This window comes from Citrus clementina, unplaced genomic scaffold (assembly GCF_000493195.1).
Source record: "Citrus clementina cultivar Clemenules unplaced genomic scaffold, Citrus_clementina_v1.0 scaffold_3, whole genome shotgun sequence".
Taxonomy (NCBI): domain Eukaryota; kingdom Viridiplantae; phylum Streptophyta; class Magnoliopsida; order Sapindales; family Rutaceae; genus Citrus; species Citrus x clementina.
Genome location: NW_006262339.1, coordinates 33,639,207 through 33,659,875, shown reverse-complemented (window position 1 = coordinate 33,659,875; position 20,669 = coordinate 33,639,207). Strand labels below are relative to the sequence as shown.

The window sequence follows — 20,669 nt, the reverse complement described above, 5'->3', positions numbered from 1 at the left end:
CATATATATAAATTCTCATTTTATTAAAATGAGGATGTATTAAAATATAAGAAAAAACATAGATGTCAATACATTGGAAACTATGTTTTTTTACCCGTTAATGTAATGAGATTTGTGTTTTTTATTTGTTAGTGGCATTTTCACCTTAACAAAATGAGCATATTTTCAGTAAAGAAGGACTAACCTTCTCTCATGTTGGTGTCTTCATTTTTTTTTTTCATGCAGATAGACATTAAGTTATGTGATTTTAATAGAATCAATCTATTAAATCACACAATTTAATAGTAAATCAAATATTAGCTTTGTTAAATGAGATGATTTAATAATGTGTTCGTATTAAAAAAAATAGGGCACCGACGCCTAAGAATTTCTAAATACATATAAAACAAATCACAAATTGCTTTGATAAAAACTTTTCCCAATTGGAGCAAGAGAGAATTATGGTGTTAAAACGTAATTTTCAACTCTCATGCATTTGATCATATTCCTCTTCATGTATTTTCTTAACATTCGCCTCAACTAGAAAATTGAAAACCTCAGTAACTCTCAAATCAATGTGCAGGCGAAATTCCAAACGAGATTGGCAATTTAAAAAACCTGGCGGATCTAGTTCTTGCTCTCAATAACTTAATTGGTCCCATTCCAACCACTATCTTCAATATTTCAACCATAATAATCATTAATCTAGTTGGCAATCAACTCTCAGGCCACCTACCATCAACGATGGGCCACTCGCTTCCAAACATACAGTTTTTACTCTTGTGGGCCAATAGACTTACCGGAACAATCCCCAACTCCATCACCAATGCTTCTAAACTCATTGGCCTAGACTTGAACTCAAACTCACTCTCAGGCCAAATTCCAAATACATTTGGCAATTTGAGACACCTCAGCACCCTCAACATCAGGGCTAATTACTTGACAACTGAAACGTCGTCTAATGGAGAGTGGAGCTTTCTTTCTTCTTTGACAAACTGCAATAAACTAAGAGCTCTAAGCTTAGGTTCTAATCCCTTAAATAGCATCCTTCCGCCATTAATTGGGAATTTCTCTGCTTCTTTTCAACAATTTTATGCACACGAGTGCAAACTCAAGGGTAGCATTCCCAAAGAAATTGGTAATTTACGTGGCTTGATAGCTTTAAGCCTCTTTGCCAATGACTTGAATGGAACTATTCCAACGACACTAGGAAGATTACAGCAGCTGCAAGCCCTAGTTCTCCATAGAAATAATTTGCAAGGATACATCCCCTACAATATTTGCCATTTAAAGAGGCTGAGTAATTTACAGTTGCAACGTAATAATCTCAATGGACCTATACCCACGTGCTTGTCAAGTTTGATATCTCTAAGACAACTCCACTTAGGCTCCAACCAGCTTACCTCTAGTATACCATCATCATTTTGGAGTCTTGAGTATATATTGCGGATAGACTTGTCTTCAAATTCGTTAAGTGGTTCTCTCCCTTCAGATATACAAAACTTGAAGGTCTTGATATATTTAAATTTATCAAGAAATCAATTATCAGGAAATATTCCAATAACCATTGGTGGCCTCAAAGATCTAATTACTCTGTCCTTGGCTCGTAATCGATTTCAAGATAGTATCCCTGATTCATTTGGCAGTTTGACAAGCTTGGAATACTTGGATCTCTCCAATAATAATCTCTCTAGAGAAATTCCTAAGTCATTCGAGATACTTTCACACCTGAAACGACTTAATGTGTCTCACAATAGGCTAGAAGGGAAAATCCCTACCAATGGACCTTTTAGAAACTTCTCAGCTCAATCGTTCCTTTGGAACTATGCACTTTGTGGTCCACCAAGACTCCAAGTCCCACCTTGCAAGGAAGATGACACCAAAGGATCCAAGAAAGCTGCTCTAATTTTCCTTAAATATTTTTTGCCTCCGATAATATCCACTACACTTATAGTGATTCTCATCATTCTGTGCATAAGATACCGAAATAGGAGTGCCAAAAATCCGCCTCAGGAAGATTTATTTGCTCTAGCAACATGGAGAAGAACATCATACCTAGATATTCAACAGGCAACTGATGGGTTTAACGAATGTAACTTGCTTGGTGCGGGTAGCTTCGGATCAGTATACAAAGGAACACTTTTTGATGAGACTAATGTTGCAATAAAGGTTTTCAATCTACAGCTAGAGAGAGCATTTAGGAGTTTTGAATCAGAATGTGAAGTATTGAGGAATGTTCGTCATCGAAATCTCATAAAAATTTTTAGCAGCTGTTGTAATTTAGATTTTAAGGCCTTGGTGCTTGAGTTCATGCCCAATGGTAGTCTAGAGAAGTGGTTGTACTCTCACAACTATTTTTTAGATATCCTAGAGAGGTTGAATATAATGATAGATGTGGGGTTGGCTCTTGAATATCTCCATCACGGTCATTCAACACCAGTGGTTCATTGTGATTTGAAGCCCAACAACATTCTCTTAGATAAAAATATGACGGCACGTGTGAGTGACTTTGGCATATCTAAACTCTTAGGTGAAGGTGATGATTCTGTGACACAAACCATGACAATGGCTACAATTGGTTATATGGCTCTAGGTAATTTCAAATCTAAACTCTAAATTTTTCCCTTTTTTCAAGCATAGGCAAAGTTTGGATCGATTATTGTCAAATGATTATTATCTGTATATCATTTATTTTGTGGTGGGATATATTTATGATGAATCAAAATTGGAAAAAAATGCAGAGTATGCATCAGATGGAATTATTTCACCTAAATGCGATGTCTATAGTTATGGTGTTTTATTGATGGAAACTTTCACGAGAAAGAAGCCTACAGATGAAATGTTTACCGGAGAAATGAGTTTAAAGCATTGGATTAAGGAGTCATTACCTCATGGATTGACCGAAGTTGTTGACGCAAATTTGGTGCGCGAGGTGCAAGCTTCTTATGCCAAAATGGATTGTTTATTAAGAATCATGCATTTGGCATTGGGTTGTTGCATGGATTCACCAGAACAGAGGATGTGGATGACAGATGTCGTTGTGAAGCTCCAGAAGATTAAACAGACGTTTCTGGTCCCTGGATGATGTTGCTGCAACAGCTTAATGTAATTAACTTTACTTTTTTTGTTTGTTATCTTGTCTGGGTTTGTGGTTTTGGAATAAGAGCCATTGTTTTGAGAAGAGCAGAAATTGGACACAGAAATCTGGCGGTCCTACATCAATGTCATGTATTTTATTTTTTTCCAGAATCAAACTATTCGTCATCCTTACGGAAATTTCCACAAAGAGATTAATCACAATCAAAATCAACAAACTTTTTTTTTTTTTTTTTCATGAATCCTCTTTATTTAGCAAGATAAAGATTATAGAATGAAAACTAAAGGAAACTAGATCCATGAATAAAGAGAATGCATGCCCGATGACAATCTCACAGGGTTCCCACACACAACGCACTTCTCCTTTCTTGGGAAGCACTCAATTGTTGAATTGAATGCACAAAAGAATTTATTGATACTGGTATGGCAATACCGGGAACTGAGTTTTGTCCTTGAATAGCAACTTTGATTCTTTGCAAAGCTGTTGATAAACAAACGTAACCGCTAGTAGCAACTACGATATGGAGATTGAAGTTTTGATAATGGAATGACATTCGATCGAAGATTTGATCAGACGGTATGGGAGAAGGAGGCATTTTGGCGAAACAAAGGAACAGTTTGAGGAGTGTTTCGTGAAGACACTGATAGCTGGCCTGGGGCCTGAAAATGGAGAAAATTTGGAACAATATTTAATTGGGTCTCATTCAAATTACATTTAGTAACTTACAATTAATAAAAATAAAGTAAAAATGAGGAGAAATTTTTTTAAAAGAACCTTTAGGGGGTTCAGTCATGAGATTTAGACCTCATGGTAAAATTTGGATCCAAAGTCAGTTAAATGTCTATAATATCATTTTGTTGTAAGAAAGTATAAAAGATTTTTCTTACAAATCTTCTAATCTTATTCACTCAGTTCTAAAAACTCAAACTCGCATTTCTTGAAAGTTAAAACTCACAAAACCTTGCAATAATCGACCAATGTTATTTCAATAATTTACAGACTTTCTAAAGGCATGTATTTAACCACATTCATAAATTTAGTTTTGGTACCTTTGATAAGTTTTTTGAAATCAATATTTAGGGTTATGTTTCATGACAGAGTTGTGCAACATAAGTACATGCACAACTGTTATATATTGCTCGATACTGTCATATATTGCATGAAACTATCTTGTACTGCACTATAGTGTCATGTATTACACGAAATTATTATGTAAATATGAGTATTTTAGTCTCATAAATGTGATCAAGAGTCCAACAGTGCAAAAATTAGTCAAGGGTCCAAGACCCAAACCAAAGTCAAAGGAGGTCCTTGACTTCATAATATGACAAAAATAAGATATTGATTCCACATAACTCATTTGTTATTTATTTTTTTTTAGTTTTAAATTAATACTAAATATAATTTAAGAATTGACTTTAATTTATTAATGAGATGTGTAGTTACTAGTTAGTCAAGTAAGTTCGTCTTGTTTTGTTTATTTTTTTTCTTATTCTTTCGGAGGAAAAATAAAATAGGGCAAAGTATCTTCTTTTTTTTAATACTAGTATACAGGACTGTTACTGATATTACATCAGATATTATAATTAATATTTACAAACAGATTATACAACTAAGACCTTCTTCGTGGCATGTACTCTTCTGAAGCGCTGCTTAGATTCTTTAAACCCTTTCTAATATTCGAGGGCTGTCAACTCCACTCACATTTTGTGAGCGATAGACTGACTCCACTCAATTATTTGATAATCGAGGGAGGACTGAAATTAAGCCCCCAAAATACTTTTATGGAGAATTAAACCCTTACACTCAACATTTTAAGTGCAATGATTCTCCCACTGGGCCAAAGGCCTTTTGGTAAGGGCAAAGTACCTTAACACAAAACCAGAGACCCTTGTTGATGCGAGATTCTGGTGTCTGCTCCTCTACAACCAGGATCTCTTTTTAACTCTTGAACTCACAGCCAACCAGGTATGCTTTACGTTACTCTTCTAGGCGAGCAGAGCTATGCCTCTTGCAACTTCTACTCAGTGGACTCCTGCGCACACAAAAACTAGTCAGAGCATGCTGGGAGTTTTACCTGCGTAAACCCTCTGTGACGCTCAAGTCAGAAATTCGGGCTTACTTTTTAGGAAACTCTGCCACTGATCTCATGGCTCTCTAATGATTTCTTAGGTAATAGAATTCTTATGAGCTTTCCTGAGGTTCTCAATAGAATGCTTTTCTCTCTCAATTTGATATGTAAAAATGTCTAACCCCTTTACCTTTGTTGATTGCCTCTTTTATAGCCTTGCTGTGAAATCAGTCTCTCACGATTCATGTTCACCACCTCCCCCAGTTCCCGGAAGTAGATGCTTGAATATTGTAATTACGACCGAGTGGATTTCGTGCCTGGATTCTCGGATAATAGTGCACGTCCCGTTAACCGCTATGGATTGGATCTATCAACCCCGGACCCCAGCAGAAAAAGCTTTCGGCTTCTAGCAAGAGGCCTGCTCGTGCTAGGGTCCAGCAGAGGGTGTCCTCGTAAATGAGCAGAAAATTCCTGCTCTTGGCAACCTACTTCCAGACCTCACATGTCTGCTCACTTATAAGGAGGTTGACTCCTCGTTTAGGGTATGGTTGGTCACTTCATAATGTACCCTCAAACACCGATCCCCCAGTTTCTGGTATTGGTAATGAAATTGATCAATACTAAAAACTCAGTAATCCTGCCTTGCTCGGGGTATGATATGACTTCTTAACTTAGAGTGAAGGAGTTGCTCGCTTTTTATGTCTACCTCTTTTTTCGGCTGACAATAGCCATTTTCTTTGAAAAGTCGTGTCGCAATTAACTGCGGATGATGTGGCAAGGATCCATCTATTTGTTTGAATTTCAAACCGACAGTTATGAAATCCTTGGGATTTGTGCCGTTAAATGCTAATACACTAAAAGTTTATGCCTCACTCAGGAACCCTAAACCTCAAAGGAAAGTTTAATCTCTGAGTTTTCTTTTTCACTCTCCAGTGACTGAGTGATCTTTCTCCCTCGAAGCTGAAGCCACCTTCCTTGCCTCTATTCTGGCGTGCCACATCTGCAGGTATTATTTTTGTTTCTTTGGTCTTGGATAGTTGTAGAATTTTTTTTTTTTTTTTAGTGCCGTTTGGTGGTATTGTTCTAGTCATAGTTTAGGGAATGTCAAAAGGTAAAGAAAAAGTAATTGAGGTGGACGATGATGAGCTAGCCTTCCTGCCTGGTCTACTCGCGGAACCCGCTTTTGACCCCAGGATCCTTTTAGAGCCAATAAGATCCGCTAATGTTGGGACTAGTGCTAGGAGAATGTCTCCTGAGGTAACCACCTCGCCCAACAATAATGACGATGAGGGATCTTCTGGTTCGGAGGATACTCTAAGTATGGATACAGGTGAAGACTCTAGTGAAGTATCTTCACTAGGAGCAGCACGACCAGAGAAGAACAGGAAACTAGGCGGTAGAGCTCTAACAGAACATTACATTATTGGCCTCATGACCTGTAGGACCACAATAGATGACCTCGTAAGCTTCGAACCATTTATGACATCCCTGATGATATATCCCTTAGAGTTCCAGGAAAAAAAACACTCCCAGTCCACCTCCCAAGGGTTACATTACTCTGTTTCTAGAAAGCTTTAAGTTTGGAATGAGGCTCCCCTTACAACCTTATTTCGTCCAAATGCTTAGTGGGTTACACTTAGCTCCTGGTCAACTTAACTCTAACGGATGAAAGGTACTTTTTGGTCTGTTTGTTCTGTGGGGCAAATGTGGTAAGAGTAAGCCTACAGTTGATGAGGTTAAACATCTCTATCAGCTAAAAAGTAGCCCCAAAGATGCCGGCTGGTATTATTTCATGCCAAGTACTAAAACCAGGAAACCTACAACTGATCTCCCCTCCTGTTTCGTAGTTCCAGGTTGCTTGCTCGTTTTAGATGTCTTATACCCCTAGTTTTCTAATGACTGAACCATCTCTAACTCGGTTTTTGTTCGAGTTGCAGGTTCCTAGGGCATCCACTACGACCTCGAGCCTGAAGTACTCAAGCGGGTCGAGACCGCATTGGCAAATTCTTACACGTGTAGGGACTTATTGTATACTCGTAGCTTGATCGAGTCTTGCCTGGTACCCGTCGCTTACGTTATGGAGGATGCTGTGATTGGGGCTTTGAATAAGAAATGTCCTCGTCCCAATGCTGCTAAGCAAGATCACAGCAAAGATGCTCCCCTCGGAAAGCGAGTCAATATTATGGAGCAGGTCTCTCATTTGAAGACTTTACCACCTCCTCCTTCCAAGGCCGGGGAAATTAGTGGGACTGCAAGTGGCGCTGATCCCGCTGCTCCTCCTCTACTAGCAGGGTTAAAACATCGTTTGCCTGAAAATCGACCAGAGCATCTGACATCATATATCAACGAGTTTTCTAGCCTCATGAGCAAAAAAGACCTGAAAGATTTTGACGACCGTACTCTTGGCGAGCTGGTTGGGGCTATGCAGTTCAGTGCTTTTCATCTTGGTTGCATGGCTACTTACTATAAGGCGAAGGTCGGTCGTTATGACTGCAAAATGAAAGAGGTTGTTCAGTAAGCCAAAAGCAAAGCTGATGCTGCTGAGAAGAAAGTTGGAGATCTCAACCTTAAGAACTTAAAGTTGATAGAGCAAGCGTCTCTCGTGCAGGCGAAGGCTATCACTTTTGAGGAGGAGCTGTGTAAGGTTAAGGAGGACCTGTAGGCGCAAAAGGTTACTTATGAGGCTCAGCTCGAATCCCTTCGTGCTTCTCACAAGACTCAGGTCTATAACTTAGAGAAGAAGGCGGACAACCAGTATGACAAGGGGCTTAAGCATTCTTATCAATGCATCAGGGCCGTCCTTAAAAGACAGCATCTTGATCTGAAGATGGATGAGCTCGCTACTGGTGTAGCTGAATACATGAACTAGGAGGATGCCAAAGAAGGTGGTAAAGGATTAGAGCTAGATGTGACCGAGGAGGCAACCTCGTGCAACTGGCGAGACACCCCATGCTCCCCAAATGGATCAACCAGCAGAAGTAGCTCTGCTTACTGACCCCCCGTCCTATTGATTGTATTGTGTGTTTATTGAATGCCCACTTTATCAACTTTCTACTGTTGCAAAAAATTTTTAATGACATTCCTTAGTTTGCTTGTTTTGCCTCACCTTAAATATTTGATCGCATGTTCGCTAGTACTTGATGACATTCTTTTGGAATATTTAATTTTTTGTTCACCACTGCTTGATGAACAAAATTGCGCAAAATCTGGCTTTTAATGTTGCCATCGAACATGCTTTAAGACTTTGAAACCTTTACATACCTCAAGAATTTTATTGAATTTACGATAGTCTGCTTGCCTTCTCATGGTCGAGCAAATTCTGGTAAACTTGGCTCTTTGTCTCGTCATCGAGCAGGCTTTGAGACTTTGAAGCCTTTACATGCTGTAATAATTTTTTTTTTTTACATCGATGTTAGTTGAATGAAATTCCTCCAAACTTCATTGATCACTGAGCTTGACTTACACGAAATTGCCTGAATATAAAAAACAAATAACATCTAGAATGAATAGAAATAACTCTTAAGTATTGTTGGGTCTTATTGAAAATATTTCTTGAGATGCGCTGCATTCCATGGTCGATTCACCTCGTGGCCATCCGCGCGAATGAGCTTGTAAGCTCTGGGTCCGACCACTTGTTTGACTCTATATGGCCCTTCCCAGTTAAGACTGAGTACTCCCTATGTTGAGTCTTTAGTGTTCTGATTCACCCTTCTGAGCACCCAATCGCTGACCCTGAACTGTCGTACATGCACCTTCTGGTTGTAATAGTGAGCAACCCTCTACTGGTAGACGGCTGAAAGATGCTTGCTCCATCGTTTCAGTCAGTAGATTCAAATTTAAGCATATCTGGTCGTTGTTCTCATGCTCATCGAAGTGCTCGGTTCGGTGCGTGGCTGCCCCTATCTCCACGGGCACAATGGCTTCATGTCCGATGGCTAAAGTGAACAGAGTTTCACCGGTTGCTGTTTTATGAAATGTCCTGTATGCCTTTAACACCCCTAGTAGCTCATCAACCCATGCACATTTCTTCTCTCCTAACCTAGTTTTCAAAAGCTTATTGATAACTTTGTTGGCTGCTTCTACTTGTCCATGAGATTGAGGGTGAGCAGAATTTCAACTTTATTATGAGGTTCTGGCAAAACTCTATGAAGTTATGATTGTCGAACTGCCTACCATTGTCTGCTATCAAGGCATACGAGATCCCGTATTGGTAGACAAGGTTCCTCCATACGAAGTCAGTCATCTTTTTCTCTGTGATCTTGCTGAGGGCTTCTACCTCGACCCACTTTGTAAAATAGTCTACTGCTACTACTGCATGCTTAGCCGCTCCATGTCCTTTTGGCAAAGGCCCCATCAGATCGATTCCCCATTGAGCAAACGGCCAGGGTGAGCCATTGAAGTGAGTTTTCCTAGTGGCTGGGTGGAGAAATTGGCAAAACTCTGACAACTCATGCAACTCCTAGTTTTCTTCTGAGCGTCCTAGTGCATCGTCGGCCAGAAATATTGTTGCCTAAGAGCCTTGTAGGCAAGGGATCTCGCACCAGAATAGTTTTCACAAATCCCTTCATGCATTTCTCTCAGTACGTAATCTGCATCGTCGTTGTCCAAGCATCGAAGGAACGGCAGAATGTACCCTTGCCAATACAGCACCCCATCAATTATTGTGTCCCTCGACGCTTGGGATTTGATCTTCCGTGCTCGTAACTTATCTGCTAGTAACACCCCATCCCGGATGTACGAGATTATTGAGTCCATTCATGAGCTCTCCTGTTCTATTCGCATCACTTCTAGATTCTGTTCGATATTGGGGCATGACTTCACCTCCAAAGAGACCGACTTGGGCATTTTTGTTCTAGATTTTGTTCAATACTGGGGCAGGACTTCACATCCAAAGAGACCGACTTGGGCATTTTTGGGTCCGCTACAGTTGCCATTCTGGCCAAGATGCTTGCTCGGTAGTTCTCCCCCTTGGGATTTGCACTACGTCTACGGATTCAAACTTCCCAATCATCAACCAGTTGGGAATCGGTTTGAATTTTTACCTTATCCGCTTTCACTGCCTTAGCCAATTCTAGCTCCGCTATTAAAAGTTCGTATTCTGCCTGTTGTTTGTGGCTGTGAACTCCAATCTAACAACATAAGAGATCTCCTCCCCTTCTGGGCCCTCCAAAACAATCTTTGCTCTGGCACCCTGCTCACCTAAAGATCCATCCACTAATACCTGCCAGACTCGATCCTCGTCGTTGTCTGCAGTAGTGCTCAGTTGGTCTAAACCTACTTCGGGCTCTGTGAATTCTGCCAAGAAGTCTGATATCGCCTGGGCTTTTATTGCTGCTTGGGGTTTATAGCTTATATCGAACTCGCTCAGCTCTATTGCCCATTTCACTAGCTGACCGGAAGCATTCAGTTTGTGCAACGTCTGCCGCAGTGGTTGGTTTGTTATTACCGAGACGAGAAATGCTTGCAAGTATGGTCTCGGCTTTCGAGCAGCCACTACAAGAGCAAGTGTCCATTTTTCTAACAGCGGGTACCTGGTCTCGACATCGAACAGGGCCTTGCTTATGTAGTATATTGGATATTGAACCCCTATTTCTTCTCTCACCAGAACCGAGCTCGTAGCATGATCCGATACCGCTAAATATAGGAACAACACGTCCCCCTCTCGCGATATGGACAGCAAGGGTGTTTGCTGCAGATATTGTTTCAGTTTCTAGAAGGCCTCTTTGCATTCGGGAGTCCATTCTGTTTTCCTTCCCCTCCTTATTACTTGAAAAAAAGGTTTGACACTTATCCGTTGCCTTAGATATGAATCGACTTAACACTGCTAGTTTTCCCGTGAGGTCTGTATCTCCTTCAAGTTACGAGGGGATCTCATCTGCACAATTGCTTGGATATTCTCAGGATTCACCTCAATCCCCCGATGACTCACCATTAATCCAAGGAATTTTCTTGATTCGACTCCAAAGGCACACTTCTCCGGATTAAACTTTATTTTATACTTCCTCAAAAGCCCAAATGTCTCCTCGAGGGGTTTGACTCGGGCTTTTCGACTTGGTTATCATGTCATCCACGTAAACCTCCATTGTTCTTCCAATCAATGGCCTAAAGATTTTATTTACCAATCTCTGGAATGTGGCACCCGCATTTTTAAGACCAAATGGCATTACCCTGTAATAGAAAAAACCCTGGTTAGTGATAAACATCGTGCTCTCCTCGTCCTGCTCGAACATTGGGATTTAGTTGTATCATGATAATGCATCTATGAAGCTGAGAAGACCATGTCTCGTTGTTAAATCAACCAGTTGGTCGATCTTTGGTAGGGGAAAGCTATCTTTCGGGCACGCCTTTTTGAGGTCAATAAAATTAACGCACATTCTCCATTTACCATTAGCCTTCTTTACTAGAACGATATTTAATATTCATTCAAGAACTTTCCGAATAAAGCTCTCCCGAATGAACCCTGCCTTCAAGAGTTTATCCACCTTACCATTTATGGCTTCGTATCTCTCCTGGTTGAAACATATTCTCTTTTGCCTTACCGGTCGGGGACCCTTATTTATTGCCAACCTGTGGCAAGCCACCTCAGGGTCGATTCCTGGCATATCATCATGCGTCGAAGCGAACACATTTGCGTGAGCTCGCAAACAATGCACCAGCTCCTGCTTCAGCTCTTTTTTAAGCCTCGACCCAATTCGGATTATTTTTCCTGAGTCGTCTTGTTCTAAGTTTACCATTCCCAACTCCTCAACTGGCTCATGTCTGCCACCCTTGACTTCCACTCGAGTGTCAAGCGAAGTGATCTGCATTGCCTCCCTTGCTGCTGTAGAGTAACAACTTCGGGCGATTCTCTGGTCTCCTCGTACCACCCCCACTACTCTATTCACCCAGTATGTGAGAGCCAAGTAATGATTAGAGAGCACTGCCTTACTCACTCTCAGAAAGGGACGACCTAGAATCATTTGGTAAAGGCTCTCTTCATCGATAACCACAAAATCTAAGATCATGGTCTTTTTTTACAGGGAGAAGCTTATCGTGATGGGCAGCTCAACCACGCTAAGAGGAATTAGCTTTCCTCCACCGAACCCCTTTAAGGAGGTATTGGTGTGCTCTATCCTCAAATATGCTATTCCCATTTCCTCTAGAGTTGACTTAAACATGACATCGACCGAACTTCCTGTATCTACCAGGATTCGATCAAACCACTTGCTGGTAACAATGGCTTTAATGAACAATGCATCCTCATGTGGATATAACACTCCCTCTTCATCCTCATACGTCCACATGATCGGCACCTGCCTGTTTCTTGCTCGTTTAGCTGCTGGGGTGTTGAAGAATACTTATTTGCTAGTCATGGCGTACCTAGCATAGTTTTTTTCTCGATTTGTTGGAGTCTCCAGCCAACGTTGGGCCCCCAGCAATCACCCTTATAATTGGTTGCTCATGGCCCATGTTTCTATTACTCTGCTCTCCTTTACATGACGAGCCCACCATCGGGATATCCCCATCTACAAACTTGTCCAGGTAGCGATTCCTTACCAAATTTTCCACCTAATTTTTGAGATCCCTGCGTTCGGTCGTGGTATGACCATGGGTGCCATGGAATTTGCAAAACCATCTCTTATCTCGCCTACTGGGTAGTTTCGCTATTAGAGTAGGAGGATACAGAGCCCACAGTCTTTTATTGCATCATACACCTCGTCCAGGGGCACCTTGAAGGAAGTATACTGCTCATAGTTTTGACTTTGATCAATCATGTGCATTGTTCTTTCCCTGTGGTTGTTGTTCTTAGTTGGAGGAGGCACCGGCGCCTCTAGTCTGCTAGCTCTCTTACCCTGTAATTGGTGAGCCATCGTGGGGTGTTGATAAGGATGATTGTGCGACTGATCATGCATTCTCCAAGAATCTCTGGCTGGTAAACGAAGATGTTGCATCATGCCACGCTGATATTACGGTGACTTTTGATGAGGCTGGTAAGAAGCGACCCGGCTTCCTGCACCGCCACCTGGGGCATGGTGGTCCTTCCACTTAATCAGCCCGCCTCCCGCTTGGACTTTCTTTTCTTTTTTTTTTCTCCTCAACCCTTTGAGTTGGTCTATCTTGATCTTTGCTGCTTTTTTCCTCGATTTCTATGTCCCTCTTGGCCTGCTCAAAGGTCGCAGAATATGACTGAACTACTGGACTCCTCAAGTTGTACCATAGGTGTCCTCTCCTTACTCCTTCTTTTAATCCCCTCAATGCTTGGGGATGGTTGAAGGCTCCCAGATCGAAGACAACGCGATGATACCTTTTGATAAACTCCTGAAGAGTTTCATCCTCTCTTTGCTTCATGCTCGCCAGCTCCATCATATCATCTTCAGGTGCCATTGCCCCCCGAAACTGCTCTGTAAATTCCTGGCACATCTGCTCGAATGTTTTGATGCTCTCCCGAGAAAGCTTCCGGTACCACTCACGTGCACAAATGGGTCAGTTCGTCCCGAGTACTTGAGGTCGGGGAAGCGGAAGTCCCTCGGGATGACAGGGCTAATTATCTCTAGCGAGAGGGGGGATTCGCCGTCGAGCATTATCTGCCAACCGAGTGCTATACTCTATTCATTTATGATATGCGCTAGCCTACGCACCTCTTCTTTCAGCTACATGGCACGACCAGGGTTACGTGCCGCAACCTGGTCTCGCTCTTGCTCGATGTTATGCAGGTGTTGTCGAAGCTCTCTTTCTTCTGTATTCACAGCCATGTCATTATTATTAGAGCTCTGCTTCCTCGGGGATTGATCCCCTCCTTTATGACTTCCTCCCCGTAGAGATTGGTCACGCACTTTACCACCAAACCTCTTGGTGGTTCGACCTCTCATCGCGATACTGTTGTTCCATCTGTTAACGTGCCCTGGTGTTACTCTACCACTTCTCATCCCTTCCTCTTGAATTCCCTTTGTTCGTTTCTTAACTCCTGCAAGATAGTTGTCAGGGTCTCCATATATTTTTCCATTTGTTCCATCCGCTCATATATTGTTTTTTCTCACGCTTCGTTAGCTATCTCTCTCAATGTTACAGACTCATTAAGCCCCAGATCACCTCCGTGGGCACTACTCCCACTTACGTCTGTAATCTCCCCACTTTTTTTCTCCTTCTTCTCTCTGTTGATAGAAGTTTTTTGTTCCGCTCCCTACAGACGGCACCAAAATGTTAATACGAGATTCTGGTGTCTGCTCATCCACGACTAGGATCTCTTCTCAACTCTTGAACTGGCAGCCAACCAGGTATGCTTCACGTTACTCTTCTAGGCGAGCAGAGCTATGCCTCTTGCAACTTCTACTCAGCGGACTCCTGCACACACAAAAACTGGTCAGAGAATGTCGAGAGTTTTTCCTGCGTAAACTCTCTGACGCTCAAGTCAGAAATTCGAGATTACTTTTTAGGAAACTCTGCCACTGATCTCGTGGCTCTCTAATGATTTCTTAGGTAATAAAATTCTTATGAGCTTTCCTAAGGTTCTCAATAGAATGTTTTTCTCTCTTAATTTGATATGTAAAAATGTCTAACCCCTTTACCTTTGTTGATTACCTCTTTTATAAACTTCTTGTGAATTCGGTCCCTCACGATTTACGTTCACCACCTCCTCCAATTCTCGGAGTAGATGCTTGAATATTATAATTACGACCGAGTGGATTTCGTGCCTAGATTCTTGGATAGTAGTGCACGTCCTGTTAACCGGTATGGATTTGGTCTATCGACCCCGGACCTCAGCAGGAAAGGCTCTCGGCTCCTAGCAAGAGGCCTGCTCGTGCTACGGTCTAGCAAAGGGTGTCCTCGTAAACAAGCAAAAAATTCTTGATCTTGGCAACCTGCTTCCAGACCTCACATGTCTGTTCACTTATAAGGAGGTCGATTCCTCATTTAGGGTATGGCTGGTCGCTTTATAATGTACCCTCAAACAACCCTAGTAGTGAAGAAGAAACAATAACATCAATGAGAATTGAAAAGCACATGCGTTTAGCCATTTACTTTATTACTTAAGAAAAGTTATGAGTTTATGAGTCTTGCATTTTTCATTTATCAGTTTTGTTTTTAAAAGTTATGTCCCTTGCGTGTGGATTATGTTCCTCTCCATTGCCTTTTCCCTTTTAATCCCTCATGTGTTTTAAAATGTCAATTAACACGTGACCGTAATAAAAGTTAACGTTTCAAATTTTTATTTTTTTTATTTTTTTAACCTAAATGAACCTCTTTTTCTCCTGCTAAACATTCCCAACCAAATTTCAATTCCAGTGCCATTAACTTTCGTAATCTTCCCTCCCTCTTCATTCATTATGTTCCCTTTTCCTTCTTCTTCATCAACCAATCTCAAATCCCACACCACTTTTCCCAAAACACGCTGCTTTCAAAGTAACCGTATGACAATAAGAACCATGGTTTTGATAGAAAATGAACACAGTAACGGGCCGGCCATCGACGTTCCTTACAGAATTAGAGATTAATTGAATTGAAGGAGAAGAATGGTCAATCTTACAAATGACAATTAAGTTTGTATTGGGAAAAGTACTTGAATTAAGTATGATGGGTTGAAATAAGAGTAGAGATGATAACATTTAATCTCACCCATGGAAAGAAGATAAGATTTAATCTCAGCCAAATAAATTTAAGTGGTGGCATCCAGACCCATAATAAGTATGCTATTTTCCTTCTCTTGAAAATTATATCCATCTCACATAACACTTAGGTTGCTTGAATCTCTATATATTAGAAAAACTGAAATGCGCTTATTCTACTTTGTTCCTATTTTGTTGTTACACTATTTCACGGCTAGTTTCCGCTATGCCTAGCGTAAAAAACATAACAACGGACCATTTCAGTGTTCTTGCATTAAAAACTTACGTCCTCGGTCCACGAATCCATAATTATTGGTAAATTTCATATGTAGGAGTGAGGTCATCATTTTTTTTCTTTTTTTTAGGGTGGGCTAATGATGTAGGGAGTTGTGTGTTGCGAAGAGGATACCTTTCGAAGGCCATAACTCGAGTTATAGGTGTCTGTTTTTTTGCGTATAATATACAGTTTCGAAGCTTACGATAGGATGAATAAAATCTGGAACCACCTAAGCCGTTCCGCCTGATGATCGAGCCATTTATTATGCTTATTTTTTGGTTTTTTCCTAGTTTTAAGATTTTTTCCTATTTTTCCTGATTCTTCTTGGATTTTTATCCTTTTTTTAGAATTTAGATTTGAGTGCCGTTTGTTTTGCTTTTCTTATTTTTGATTAGGAGAATTTAATTATCATATTATATTTCGAATTTGCTTATTTTGGTAAATTCACAATATTTAGGATTGTTATAAAAGAGTATCAAAACTCTAGTTTTATTTGTTAGAGTATCAAAACTCTAGTTTTATTCGTTCATACTTTCAATAAGATTTCTCATTATTTAGAAACCTAGTTTCTTCTTTCAAGTAAGCTCAATAATGTTTCCATTTTGTTAGCTAAGTTTTTTAACTGGTATATTAGTATATTAGTATATGGTGTTGCTAGGAATTTAAACAGACTAAGAATTTGTCACAATTTTATCTTTCAGTTTCGTTGATGTTGTAATTGTGTAAATAATTAATAAATAAAATGTGTACTTTATTTTCTAAGCTAATTTATTTTTAATCTATTTTAATCGACTTTGGTTATAACTTTTGTTTTTATAACATAAAATTATTGGGTTTTGGATTTTAAGATTTAAATTATTTAGTTTAAAATGAGGGAGGGACAGATTATTAGATTAAAAAACGAAAAGAAAAATTGAAGATGGGCAACAAGGATGAGAATCCTCTCCAACATTGTTTTCTCTCATAACTTCTCCTGATTTAATGAGTGAGTAAGATTGAATTTTAAATTTTATCGTTGAACAAAAGCACCTTTAGTGAGTTTGACTAGGGATGGCAATGGATTGGATATGATCCAAGATCCACATGATCCAAATGCAATCGGATCGGATTTGGGTTAGATTAAAATTGATTTGGATCGGATTTGGATATTGATGCGTAGATCTAAGGCGGATCTGTAGCAAGTTCGAATTTATTTTAATATCTAGATCTAGATCTATATCCACTCACCATTTAATGTAATTTTATTTTAAAAAATTCTTAACAATTATGTAATTATAAATGATAATAAAATTTATAAATGATGATAAAATTTGTTCATTAGCTTGTATTTAAGAATCTTAAAACTTAAAGGTATTTAAATGATAATAAGACAAAAATTTATCAAGTGTAAAATAAAATCAGGATAGCCTACCCTAATTTTTTTTTAAGTTTTTCACTCTATAATTTAGTCTCTTCTTTTTCTATTTAGTCTACTCTCGCTTCCTCACTTCATTTGAATGCTTGGATCAGTCCTTTGATTGTTAGGAAAATCTATAGACTTGATTTTTTTAATCATTTTTTGATAATCTTATTTATTTTGTATAATCATTAATCAATGGTGGCTATCAACTATAAAATAATTATGTTAATCATATATTTAGTTAAATATGATCATAATAAAAATAATAAAGCACTAAATATAATAAATCATTTTTAACTTATATGTTATTATTTAATGATATAGGAATGATGATGGTGTGCCATGAATATTGGGATGGTAAATGAGACATTAAAATATTGTAATGATCTTATTCCTGGAATTACTTTTGATAAATATTTTATTATCTTATTTATTTATTTATTTTGGTGTAAAAGTAGAAGCTACAATACTTATTAGATTTTTGATACAAATTATATAAGTTAATTGTTACCAATGTATTTTAGTCTTAAATTTTCTTGCTAAAAAAAATATTGATCACTTATTATTGAGATTTAGAATTCATGACGGATGTAGAGCAGATTTAAATTTAAATTTTTCTTTTTTGGATTTGGAGTAGATATAGATATTTATTTTTTGTTTTGTATCTGGATATGAAACGAAAAATATAGATCCATGATAGATCTGGAGCAACTACGGATCTTAATTTTTATTATGGATCTGAATTTAGAGCAATGTAGATCCAATCCATATTTGCTCCATTACTATCCCTAAGTTTGACGAGTTATTAGATTTCGGATTAAATTTATATGACTTGTTTTTAAGTTTATATGGAATGGCAAACTTATAAGTGGCAAACTTGTAAAGATAACAGCAGCAGTTACATATAATGGTATTTTTTAAAATAAAATTGAAATTTTTCCTAAATATTAGATGGGCTGTAGGCCGTTCTAGCTAACAAATGGACTCGAGCCTATTCATACTTCATACGCACTTTGTAGTTAGTTGGAGTTTCTACGGTGCTGGTCATAATAGAGTTACGGCCTTGGATTTGTCCGTTATGGGTCCTCAAGGCGCAATTCCCCCGCACTTAGGAAATTTCTCATTCTTAATGTATCTTAATAATAGTCATAACAATTTCTATGGTCATCTGTCCAACGAATTGTGGCAATTATGCCGTTTTCGAATCATAAGTTTCACTAGAAACAAATTAAATCTAAACTTTTCATCTTGAACGGATATCGTATCCAAATTCTGATGGTGTATTTATTTCATGGAATGAGAATGGAGTACAATGAGAATGGGTTGAAAATAGAAATGAGCTGGAATGAGAATGAAATTCTAATGTTTACTTGACAAAATAAATAGGAATTAGGAATGTGAATGAGAATCAATTTACCAAAATATCCATAATATTAAATAATGTAATTTTCATTAATTAGATACATGTATAAATATTATTATAAAAATGATATTAATTAAAATAATAATAATAAATGTTAATAATGATAATATTAATAAAAATAAAAATAACAATAATTAATAAAAAATAAAATAATAAGTTATTAATAATAATAATGACATTTAAAATAATAAAATAAATTGTGATTTGAACGAAGGTAATTTAGAAAATATAAAAAAATTAGAGGGATACAAAAGACAGTTCAAGGAATGGGAATCCCCATTCCCAACCCTCCATGGGAATGTGATTCTCATTCCTTATTCCCAAATTATTCTCATTCCTAAATTATATTTTGCCAAGAAAATATGAGTTTCATTCTCATTTCTTCATTTTCATTCCCTAAACCCTCAAGTAAAGACACCCTGAATATTGAGTCTTCGTAATGGCAATTTCACTAGTCCCATCCCAAATTCTTACTTCAACTTATCGAAGCTAGAGTTGATGGACTCGAGTTTCAACATTATTAAGGGAAATATTCCTTCAAGCATACGAAATTTGATTAAGCTTATTAGACTGGCTTTATAGTATTTAGGGCCTTAGGTGAACTTTTTTTATGAGACTTCTTTTTATTCTTACAATTTCAATACTCAAAGAAACATAAAAGGGCCTTTAATTCTTGAATGTTGACAATAATAAAAAAAGGATCCTAAAAATTTTCAAAAACAAAACCTAAAAAAAAAGTGAAGGAGATATCTTTTTTTTTTTTAATCTATTAGAATTATTACAAAAATAAATAAACAAATAAATAAGAACAATATTATTTTCAAATAGAATATTTAGAATGGCAGTACATAAAAAGTAGAGATGATTAATTAATGATTAGATAATTGATATAGATTTTTTATTTCAAGAAACTATTTTTTTTAATGAACAAATGAATGTAATAATTTTTTTTTTTCGTAGAGAAAGAGCTGGGAATTTTTTATATACGGATTTTTGAGATTATAAGATTTCTAATAATGAATGAATTAATGGTTAAACAATATTATTAATTTTAAATTTTTTTTATTAATTAGAGAACTATTAAAAAAAATAAAAAAAAATAAAGCATTTCTAAAATATCGAGCTTTAGGCTATTACTTTGTTTCCCTATATTTAAAGGGGAAATTTACAAAACAAGCCAAAAAAAGAAGGCATTTTTCAACTTTAACCCCTCAAATTTTTTTCTTTCAACATTAGCCAAATCACCACATTTTGGACGAAATTACCCTCCTCATTCTCACGTTTCCCTCAAGCAAATTCCTTCCCCTCTCACCAAAATCTCATCACTGGAAGTTCTACAGATTGTCGGCGGCAGCGTACATCGGCAGCGGAGGAAGTTGTTGGCACTTGAAAGAAGCTAAATCACGATGAAAATCTTCGGAGATCTCCAAAATCAAAGAAAAAAATTGAAAACCCTAGGTGAGTTATTTTGCCGTTTTTCTTGTTGTTGTTGTTGCTGTTGTTGTTTGGGATGTTGTTGTTGTTTGGGTTGTTGTTGTTGTTTGGGATGTTGTTGTTGTTGGTGGTGTTTTAATGGCGGTGGTGGGTGAGATGCATGTGGGAAAGGGAAGAGAAGAGAAAGGGGGGAAGCCAACTCGCTCTGCGTGGCACGCGAGATGCGCGCGACGTGCGCACCTCGCGCGCGCGAGATGGGCGTGCAGCGCGCATCTCGCGTGCGACAGGCGCATCTCGCGCGCGCGAGGTGCGAACGCCGCGCGCGAGGTGCGAACGCCGCGCGCGAGGTGCGAACGCCGCGCGCGAGATGGGCATGTCGCACGCAAGATGGGCGTGCAGCGCGCAT

The 20,669-nt window shown here is 38.7% G+C and overlaps 1 protein-coding gene across 1 annotated transcript; it reads left to right on the top strand.

The window, feature by feature from the left end:
- The first annotated feature begins 723 nt into the window (after positions 1-723).
- LOC18049219 (LRR receptor-like serine/threonine-protein kinase EFR) lies at positions 724-3,064 on the top strand. Its single transcript, XM_024187418.1, has 2 exons — positions 724-2,572; positions 2,721-3,064. Exons 1-2 carry the CDS (start codon positions 724-726, stop codon positions 3,062-3,064), a joined length of 2,193 nt encoding a protein of 730 aa, XP_024043186.1.
- Positions 3,065-20,669: the final 17,605 nt, after the last annotated feature.

What these genes read in the sequence shown, in the direction of transcription:
- LOC18049219 (XM_024187418.1), top strand. Translation starts at nt 724, where the DNA reads ATGGGCCACTCGCTTCCAAACATACAGTTTTTACTCTTGTGGGCCAAT. An exon ending in AATTGGTTATATGGCTCTAG is followed by an intron (nt 2,573 to 2,720) that starts GTAATTTCAAAT and finishes AAAAAAATGCAG; the next exon opens with AGTATGCATCAGATGGAATT.